Source organism: Colobus angolensis, unplaced genomic scaffold (genome assembly GCF_000951035.1).
Source record: "Colobus angolensis palliatus isolate OR3802 unplaced genomic scaffold, Cang.pa_1.0 Scaffold87, whole genome shotgun sequence".
NCBI classification, from domain to species: Eukaryota; Metazoa; Chordata; class Mammalia; order Primates; family Cercopithecidae; genus Colobus; species Colobus angolensis.
In genome coordinates, this window is record NW_012122598.1 from 5648592 (window position 1) to 5659147 (window position 10556).

The following is a 10556-nucleotide window of genomic DNA, read 5'->3' on the forward strand; positions in this document are numbered from 1 at the left end:
TGAACCCAGGAGGTGGAGGTTGCAGTGAGCCGAGATCGCTCCATTGCACTTTATCCTGGGTGACCAAGTGAGACTCTGTCTCAAAAAACAAAACAAAACAAAAAAACCTCAACTTTGTCAGCTGCTCAGTTCAAACGCACCTGTAATCCCAGCTACTCAGGAGGCTGAGGCAGGAGAATTGCTTGAACCCAGGAGGTGGAGGTTGCAGTGAGCCGAGATCGCTCCATTGCACTTTATCCTGGGTGACCAAGTGAGACTCTGTCTCAAAAAACGAAACAAAACAAAAAAACCTCAACTTTGTCAGCTGCTCAGTTCAAACGCTTCAAACATTTCAGACTAGTAAGTGAATTTTTAAAAACATCTGAAATATTCAAGAAAATTTGGGTTTTCGTACTTTTCCCTATGCTTTGAACAATGTGAACTCCCAACATTGTTTATCTTTGTTCCTCTTACTGCACGAAGTTCAAATTAGGTCTTAAAGACATTTCTGTACTTAAGAAAAAGTGCAAAGATAGAAAATGAAATGTAAGGTGTTTTGCAAGAAATGTTCCCTCGAGAATGGTGACTGGATGTTGGCGGGGGGAAAACGATTTTTGTTCTCCACCGTAATCTGACACCTACGAATGACCTTGTCTTCAATGTCCACAACACCAGTAAGCATGTAATAATCATGGACATCGCAAGATTAAAAAATTAAGTAGCAAATTCCACTAAAATACTTGTATTCATTCTATACAATCGAATGGAAATCCGTGAGTGCTATTGAAAAAAAGGTGTTCACATGCACATGTCCAATGTGTGCATTCCACTGAAGGCTACAAGCTTAAAATTCTATTTCCAGTGTTTATGAATAGCTTCAATATCTACATTCATAGCCAGCATTCTGCTTGAGTTACCTCTTACTTTAATACTTCACAAATGAGTCGTACATCTTGGGAGGTTAGGAAGGTACCTGTTGTCAATAACTTTCTCTTATGCTTAGAATGTGCTGCAATTGTTTTTAAACTATTTAAAATGAACACCCCTATAATAATGAAACACTTTATGCCAAGAAGGAAACTGATTTGTTTCTAGCCAATCAAGACTACCCTGCAGATCTGAAAACTGTAGATTATATCCTTAGGAAAGGAGAAAAGGAGGCTCACAAATATAAAGGAATCCTGACTTTTACACGGACAAATTTTTAAAAAGATAAAATGTATTACATAAGCGCCATAAACAGTGAAATCTGCTTATAAAAAAAATAAGTGAAGCTTTGTTTGGACATTATTTCCTTGCAAGAGCAGTACATATCCTTAGTAAACAACTACCATATTTACAAGTTAATTTCCTTGATACTTAGGTAGGATTGAAAGCCAGAAGAAATCATGAAAGAGTGAGCTTTGAAATAATCTTTACAGCTAAGTTGATAACAGTGAAGGTAGCCAGACAATTCCTAAAGCAGACTTGTTTATTTTGTAGAGTATCTGACTATGTCTGGGTAGCTAGCTTGCTTTGATAAAGGCCAAGGACAAATTCAATCCCTATTTTGGCCTGTTAAAGCTTTTCCCAGAAGAATAAATACCTGCTCCATAGTCATTGTAATCCTAACCCCAGCTAGCCTCAAAAAAGAAACTAGGCAAGAGGACTGGGGTTATCATGAAGTTACTCTTACTACTAAGAAACCAACATAAAGTGCATGTCCATAGATACTGAGTCAGCAGTCTCATTTTCATATATGGGCAGCACAATTAAAACTTGAATTTCAAATAACCCAACATGACTCACTTTCAACAAAGGATAAAAATCCCTTAAGCTTCAACTGGTCTTTAAATTCGAGATGTTAGGTCTGTGTTAGAGATAGTAATGAAATATTATCAAGTGTGCAATGGTACCTTAAATGACAAATCTCAAAAATAACACAAATTCGAGACTTTCCTATTAACACACACATGTGTACCAACTGCATTTCATATGCTACAAGTGGTTTTATAGTCTCTTTCCTCCATCTTTTCATTTTTGAGGAGCAGACTTGTAAAAACATCAATTTAACTTGTGCGAGGTGGTAGTGGTTTGTTTTTCTTAAACCAAAACTCTGCCAAATTTGCTGATCTTCTGCTTCATCTACTCAGGTAGAATACCAGGTCAAGCTGCTGCTGCGGCTGCTCTCACCATATGAAACCAGTTTGTGTCTGCATTATTACTGTCTTCAGGAAAACTTTTAAATCCTCCAGAGCCGTTTTCTTTATTCCTCCCATCTTTCACTTCCTGCCTAAATCCAAGTTAAATTATACGATTTCCACTGGTCTTCAACACAGTTTGATTCTGCACTGTTCTTTCCTTTGCATGTCACAGTAGCTGTTCACATACATTAAATATTATAGATATGTTCTGCTCTTGACATCTACACACTTACAAAAGCAGCTTTGTACTTTGTTTGGTGTGTTTGTTACTATGTTGGCTCACAAAAAGCAGTTTTCTCAGTTCTAAGCATGGTACTTTACAATTTTTAATGCATTCATACAACAGTGCATTGGAAAAGTACTGAGCCTCTACAAAATAGCTTTACATTTTTAAACAAATGAATGTGATTTTTTTTTTCACTTACACAAGCATAGGCTTTTTAATATTTCCACAAGATAAATATCTCAATTAAACTATAAGCTCACTCTACAGTGTGCCACAGTGATGGGCTTAGGAGACAGTTGTACACTTAGAAGATCCTAACCTTAGTGTTATTTACACTGACATGTCCAGTATCACCAAGTCTGAAAGGTGAACAAACAGTATTCAGAATGTGGCTGAATTTGTGTCAACTAATAACTGGGAATGGTATAGCTTTAATCACTTATGAAACACATACTGTAACTTAGTCTAAACTAGTAATTTCCTTCGCTCCTCTCTCTTATGGCATGGGAAAATTTAAACATCAACATGAAACAGGAGCCACTGCTAAGGCAGATCTTTTAAGATAACAAAGGAAAAATTGACGAGTGCATATGATAAATTATCAGTGACAGTGATGCTACCAATTTAACTGGTACAGAAATCAGATTTTTAGGTCCTAAAACGTGGCTTTTAAAATACTTCCTTTTATTCTGGAACAGAAAGTGGAGAAAGGACAATGATTCCTTCAGAAAGCAATGACTCAATTCAGGTTGTTACTTTACATTTAAGTACCACTCAAAAAGTGGACATAAAAGCAAGTGATTCCTGTTTGCCCATCACTATATCAGCTACATAGCTGAGAGTTCAGATCTTAATTACACAACACTTTCTCTGTTCCCAGAAGCTAAGACTGCTCTGCGACAAATAGGACAGGTAGAATTCTCAGATAACCAGCGATCGATGCAGTGGACATGGTACTCATGGGAACAAGGTAGTTTACGAAGTTTGTTGCCTTCTGTATATTCTGTAATGCAAACACTACAGGTTTTTAATGCATCATTTTCACCAAAACTTCTCATTGCCAAGTTGTCAATCTGTTCTTTGGTGAGTCCTCTAGGCTGGTCATCATCATCCTCATTTAAGAGGAAAAACTGAGCCAGGCTAAGGAAGGGCAAAGAGCCACTTTCATCAAATGTGACTGGGGCCCTATGTCGACCCTCTCGCCTGGCCCCTGATGAGCCTGATGATGAGCTTCCTTCATTACTACCTTCAAATAAATCTGAGCTAGCTTCTGAACTTTCACCACCGGAACTGGAACTAGGACTGGAACTGGAACTGGAACTGGAACTCGAACTAGAGCTCGAACTGGAACCAGAACTACTACCACCACCAGAACCCCCTCTTCCACTCCGTGACTCTGCCCTTTCCATATTTCGATTGGGGACTGAGCCAGTAGGCTCTGAGTCGCTATCACTGTACATAAAATAGCTTAACTCACCAAAACCTGTCATTATCTGCCTTAACATGGTCTGAATTGCAACAGATGTAGTCTCACTTAAACCAGTATTTAAGATTCTACGAATGGGAATTCTGATGGTACTGACATAGGTTCTCACACCTGCCCGCTCAGAACGTGAAAACGTACGCCTAAAACCTCCTCGTTCACTTTCATAGGTGACAGTGTTGTTTGGCGTCTGAGACCTAGACCGAGTTCTGCTGGCTATGCTATCTCTCTGCCGATATTCTCCAGGACGAACTCTTCTTACTTGAAGATCAAGGACTATGGTTGGAGGTCTCTGTCCTGATCCTGTAGATTCACCATTGGCAGCTGTGTCCGAAGAACCTGCTCCTTGAGAGGCATTTCTTGTTCCAGAAGCTGCAAAAAGACCTCTACTTAGCAACTCAGGCCCAGATATTTGCTGTCTCAATGTCACATGGTGCCGGGTTCTAGAACTTCCCTCCGTCTCATTTACCAAAGGATGTTCAAAAGTCTGAGATGAGATGCTATGATGAGATCTTCGTGGAATTTCACTCATTGGATGCAGAGGTGACCTACTTCTCTCAGCTCTTGCTCTGGTTCTCCGATGGTCTGGGCTCCTGCTTCTTGCCCTCCTCTGACCTCTGGTAGGTGGGACCTCCGTTAATGCTTCAGTTGAATTTCGTTCTGATCTAGATGGCCTTGCAGATGTTGATTCAGATCGTGGGTTTTCCACTTGCCTTTGGCTGTTGTTTTCCACATTTTCTCCACTAGAACGTCTTGCAGATGGCTCATTTTCATTCTCTGAATTTTGGCTCCCATTATTACGGTTAACATTTATCTCTAAACTGAATCTGAAATCACCACTGTTTGGATTAGTCCGGCTCACCGCTCTCCAAGATTGGTTTCCTCTTTGTCCACTTCTTGTTGTATTTCCAGTTTGTCTGACAGAGTTTAGCCAGTCTATTATAGAGTCACCATTAGACACATCATCTGAAGAGTCTCCTCCTGTTCAAAACAAAGGAGGGGGAGAGGGAGAAAAAGGAACTACTAAAATGAGGACAATCATGTAATAAGTGCTCTAAAACTCTGCATTAAAGAACTTAAAAATTCGGAACACATTTCATAATTACAGATTTTTACAAACTACACTGCATAAACTTATAAGGCAAGAAAATCCTAATTCCATTTGAAAAGAGCAATCTATATTAGAGAAATTTAGAGAATTATTTGATTTTTAAAGGGAATCTGGAGGAAGTCTATTTCCAGTAATTTATCATATAAAGGCCAAGCATACCACTGTGGGATGGCCAGAAAACATTTTTTCAGTCCTCTGCCAAAACACTAACGTAATCAGACTAGGTAAGGAGACAGTGTTTAACGAATAGTCACATTTAGTTCAAGCTACATTTCTGTCAGATTTTTATTAGTCTACATACTGTGCCTTTGATAACATTTGAGGTTGTTTTAAAATACAGGACTACTTATTATAGCCATAAGAAAAATACAAACAAGATTTACAGGTTTAAAAAAAAGCATTTGCATATTTCTTAAAGTTACCAAGGTTTTCAACTGACATGAAATTAAAGATCAAATCAAATAAGTAGTCTGAACCTTGCATAGCACATACACTGGCATGCTCAAGAACCAAATTATTATCGTAGTCTCTCAGGTTACACAGTCAAAATCCCTACTCGACACTGGGAGTGAAACACCAGACCTGAGGTTAGAGCAGGATTTCCCAACAGTGGTACTACTGACATTTTAAGCCAGTTAATTCTGTGTCATGGGGGCTGTGTTGTGCATTATGGCATGTCAGGATGTTTGGCAGCATTCCTGCCCTCTACACAAATGTCTCCAGACGTTGCTAATGTCCCACATGGGGCAAAATTATATCTCATTAGGAGCCACTGGGTTTAGACATTTCTTTTTGCTGGTGAAGAAGTCGCATGTTTATAAAGAAGGAATTAAGTAGGAATAAATTGCAATGGAGGTGAAAAACAAACAAAATCACATTTAAATAGGCCATTTCTCACTGTGTTCCAATTAACATAAATATCCCAAAGGTGAGGTAGAAAAAAAATGCTGACATTCTCACTAAGTATAAGAAAATGTCAGTTTTCTTTTTATGAGCAGTTACTTAGCACCAAATTAATTTGTGCCAAATTAGGATAATCTTTGGCTGACATTTACTATTACAAAGCTCCTATCATTCTATCATCTATCCACCTCCCCACCAAAACCAAAATATACCTCTATTTTCATCTGAGTTTTGCGGTGGTGGGCCTTCTTTAATTTGCTGTAGTCTTCTCAGCAACTCTTCCTCAGTACTTTCACCTGAAATTTAACACCACAGGGCAAAGATGACATTAGGGGTATGACAATCAAATACTTTATCAGTGACTCATAGTAATCTCACACAAGATGATTAAAAAAAAATCATATTTTTAAAAGTTAAGAGAAAACGTAAAAAAAAAAAAAGAGAGAGAAAAGAAAACCATTGGTTCCCAATTCTCTGAGAGAAAAACCAAGGAGTAGGTAGGACCCGGGAAAAATTCACTTCTTTGGAAACATATTACAAGCAATTTACAAAGTTCTTTTGCATATTAAGATCTAACTTTTAAAAACTGCGACTCTAGGCCAGGCATGGTGGCTCACGCCTGTACTCCCAGCACTTTGGGAGGCCGAGGCAAGTGGATCACCAGAGGTCAGGAGTTCATGACCAGCCTGGTCAACATGGCAAAACCATTGGCAAAACCAATTTTCTCTACTAAAAATATGAAAATTAGGCAGGCGTGGTGGTGGGCGCCTGTAATCCCAGCTACTTAGGAGACTGAGGAGGAGGGTCACTTGAACCCGGGAGGCGGGGGTTGCAGTGAGCCGGGACTGCACCACTGCACTCCAGCCTGGGCGACGGAGCAAGACTCTGCTTAAAAAAAAAAAAAAAAGGCAAAGGCAATTCTAAGCTGGGCGCACAGTGGTACTGCATCTGTAGTGCCAGCTTGTTGGGTTGGGAGACTCAGGCAGAAGAATCCCTTGAGTCCAGCCAGGGCAACATAATGAAACCCTATCTCAAAAGTAAATAAGTAAGTAATTTTTAAGAATTGAAGCTTTGAGAGGAAGATATTGTTATCTGCATTTTAAAATGAAGAAACAGACTGAGTGACATACTGGCTTGCCAGAAGCCACACCAAACAGCAGGGCCAGAACTCCAACTAAGGCATTCTGATTCAAGCCTGGTACTGTTGGCTCAAAACACACTCCCTCTCTTAAAAGTCATGCAAAAACCTTACCTTTTAAAATCTAAGCAATTACTCAAAGGTAAGTAGAATTAAACAGAAATGAGGAGGAAGACAGATACTGAGTTTTAACTAGGATCAAATGGGACTTCGTGGGGTAAAAGATAATCAAGCACAAACTTCTAATTGCTATGTTACCCAGGGCTAGATCTAGAGTATTACAACTGGGACATATTCAGAAAATCAGAGATTTAACAAAATAGAATAAGTCTTTCCTAAAAACTAAGTTCCCATTAGCTATTCCACACTCAGATTTTTATCTAGTAAGTTAGATAAAGCTAACTAAGAACACTAAAAATTCATATTATAATTCATAAGTTAAAAATCTCTCCGATATAGTGTAATTCCAAACATGGGTAAATACAATCAGGTAATAAATACAGCAATAAATGTCATTCCATATCCCTTATATTAAATAATATTTCATAATGGCTAAAGAAATGGATTTTTAAAACAGGTTCAGGTATTTTTTTTTAAACCAGCAATTTACATTTATAAATCCTTAAATATATGTAAGCATACCTGGGGTGCCTAGCAAATTGTTATCTCTCATAAGCCTATAATCTTCTTCACTCAGGTTATTTACAAATTGATAGAAAGCTTCTTCCCGATCCAATCGGTCCATCTGACTTCTGCGCTGTGCTGCAGACTGATCACCACTTCCTTTGTCGTTAGAATCTGAGTTTTCCATATTGATGAACAAGTGGGAAATTACCTGAAAAGAGAAAGGAGACTAATCTTGAAAATAAAAGTCACTATGCATTCTATACAACAGTTTCAATTATGTAAAAATCCAGAATATAGGTCTAGATGTGGATTTTCAGACCTCAAATGAAATTTCCTAACAAAAACTCCTGAAAAGCACTGTTATATTAAGAGTAGGTCAACAGTTGGCAAACTAGACAAGGTTGGCGAACTAAAGCCCTTGGGCCAAATCCAGACATACTGTGGTTTTTTTTTTTTTGAGATGGAGCCTTGCTCTCTCAACCAGGCTATAGTGCAGTGCTGTGATCTCGGCTTATTGCAACCTCCACCTCCCAGGTTCAAGTGATTCTCTGCCTCAGCCTCCCGAAGTAGCTGGGACGTCAGGCACCTGCCACCACGCCCAGCTAATTTTTGTATTTTTAGTAGAGACAGGGTTTCACCATGTTGGCCAGTCTGGTCTCAACCTCCTGACCTCAAGTGACCCGCCCTCCTCGGCCTCCCAAAGTGCTGGGATTACAGGTATGAGCCACCGCACCCAGCCTCATGCTGCATATTTTTATTCTCTTTGCAATCGAAGAATGGTTTTTAGATACTAACTTGTGACATATGAAATTCACATTTTAGTGTTCATAAAGTTTTATTGGAACACAGCCATACACATTCATTTACACGTTATCTATGTCTGCTTCTGTGCTACAGTGGCAGAGTTGAGCAGTTTTGAGACTGTATGTGGCACTCCCATTGCTTTGGACTGCTGCTCTGTGCACTCCAAGTTGCAGTGATGTAGTTATAACGACAGCATTTCAAGTGCCTTCATACTGTGGCATTAAAAAAAAAAACTGAGTACACACTCATCATCTCAAACAAAGAGAAAAGTGGACTCTGAATGTCATGCTTAAAGGTGCAGCAGAGGATGGATTTTTCAAAAATCATATTAGATGGCAAAGAATGCATGATTATGTAAAAAAGACTATATACTAAATACAATATATACTGACACTATTAAACACTAGTGACAATATTCCCAATTCACAGGAAAGCTACGGTTTAAAAAGTCAGGAAATTTAAAGTGAAATCTCATCACAAAATATTTCTTCACAAAAATAAAAATGAGGCTTCAGTCAAAGTAAATTTCCAAGCGGCTCATTTATTGGCTAAGCAAGGAAAGCTGTTTATTGATGGTGAGTTAGTGAAATTATGTTTGAGTGCAGAAGCTAAAGAACTGTGTCCAGAGAAAATAAATGTAATATTGGACTTTTGTTGAGTATAGTGGTCCAAAAAGTTGGGAATATTGAAAGCAACGTCACTAATCAACTGAAAAATAAGGTAAATGATGGAGTGGTTCTCTCTTTGGCTCTTGATTTGCTGACAAAATGTAACTGATACTACTTAAAAGTTACTGTTTATTCAAAGAGCCAAGTGTTGATTATTCAAGGAGTTTGAACTGCAGAAGTAGCCTCTATGTGTAGTCTACATGAAATAATCATAGGTGAGAATATTTTCAAAGCTGAGAAAACTCTAATTCAGCACAACCTGAAGCAGAATCTCATAATAAGATATGTTACTACTGGAATGGTAAAAATACATATGGAATGGAAAAAGATCTAGTTGGACAAATTTACCAAGTTTATGAAAATGTAAGGTATTTAATGTTTATGGTTATTTATTTTATTACTCAACAGCAGGTGATCTGAAGAAAATATTTCAATCTATCGTATTACTGAACCAGTAGCACTAACGATGAACTTCTCTCTTATGAACTCTGGTTTAAGTTCAAGTTCCATGAATTTTTGTCAGAAATCTTGTCTTGCTCTACCACACAGCATTTTGACGGGCTAATATTGGTAAAGTTTTATTGTGATTTGTTGTGCTCAAGGCAAAGATGGAATTTTTTTCTGCGTGAGAACTGCTCTCAGTTACTATTATCAAACAATAAATAGCTTGGAAAATTAGTGTTTCCTGCAGACTTGATAATGTTTCTTAATGAACCCATCCTAAAACAACAAAGCAAAAAACACTTATACATGAAACTTACACTGTGGTAAAGCCATTTCAACAATAACATTCGTATCACATGTAATGTCAAGCTGTTTTATATACTTCATGTGCTGACAAAGTAATGAGAGCGCCATTCCCAGGCAAATTTGTAACACATACATTTTCTGAGCTCAAACTACAATTCCAGAAGTATTTTGCAGACCCCAATGTAAGCACAAAATAAATTTCCTTATTTCAAAATCCATTTAACTGTGCAACTGAGGAGCTTCCATCTAACTCTCAACTGGAAGTGGTATCTCCACAGTGGTAATATGCCAAAAGGTAAATATTAAAATCATCTGGCTAGGTGTGGTGGCTCACACCTGTAATCTCAGCACTTTGGGAGGCCGAGGTAGGAGAATCACTTGAGCCTAGCAGTTCAAGACCAGCTTGGGCAACATAGTGAGACCCCATCTTCATAAAAAATTAAAGGATAAAAAATCGCCGGGCGTGGTGGCTCACACCTGTAATCCCAGCACTTTGGGAGGCCGAGGTAGGCGGATCATGAGGTCAGGAGATGGATACCATCCTGGCTAATACGGTGAAACCCCACCTCTACTGAAAATACAAAAAATTAGCTGGGTGTGGTGGCAGGCGCCTGTAGTCCCAGCTACTCGGGAGGCTGAGGCAGGAGAATGGCGTGAACTCGGGAGGCGGAGCTTGCAGTGGGC

General features: G+C 38.7%; 1 protein-coding gene across 1 annotated transcript; it reads right to left on the bottom strand.

The window, feature by feature from the left end:
- Nucleotides 1-2466: 2466 nt before the first annotated feature.
- RLIM (ring finger protein, LIM domain interacting) lies at nucleotides 2467-7844 on the bottom strand. Its single transcript, XM_011930674.1, has 3 exons — nucleotides 7666-7844; nucleotides 6098-6181; nucleotides 2467-4852 (listed from the first exon to the last, which is right to left on the bottom strand). The coding sequence occupies exons 1-3, from the start codon at nucleotides 7832-7834 to the stop codon at nucleotides 3243-3245; spliced, it is 1863 nt and encodes a 620-aa protein (XP_011786064.1). The 5' UTR covers nucleotides 7835-7844; the 3' UTR covers nucleotides 2467-3242.
- Between the last annotated feature and the right edge of the window lie 2712 nt (nucleotides 7845-10556).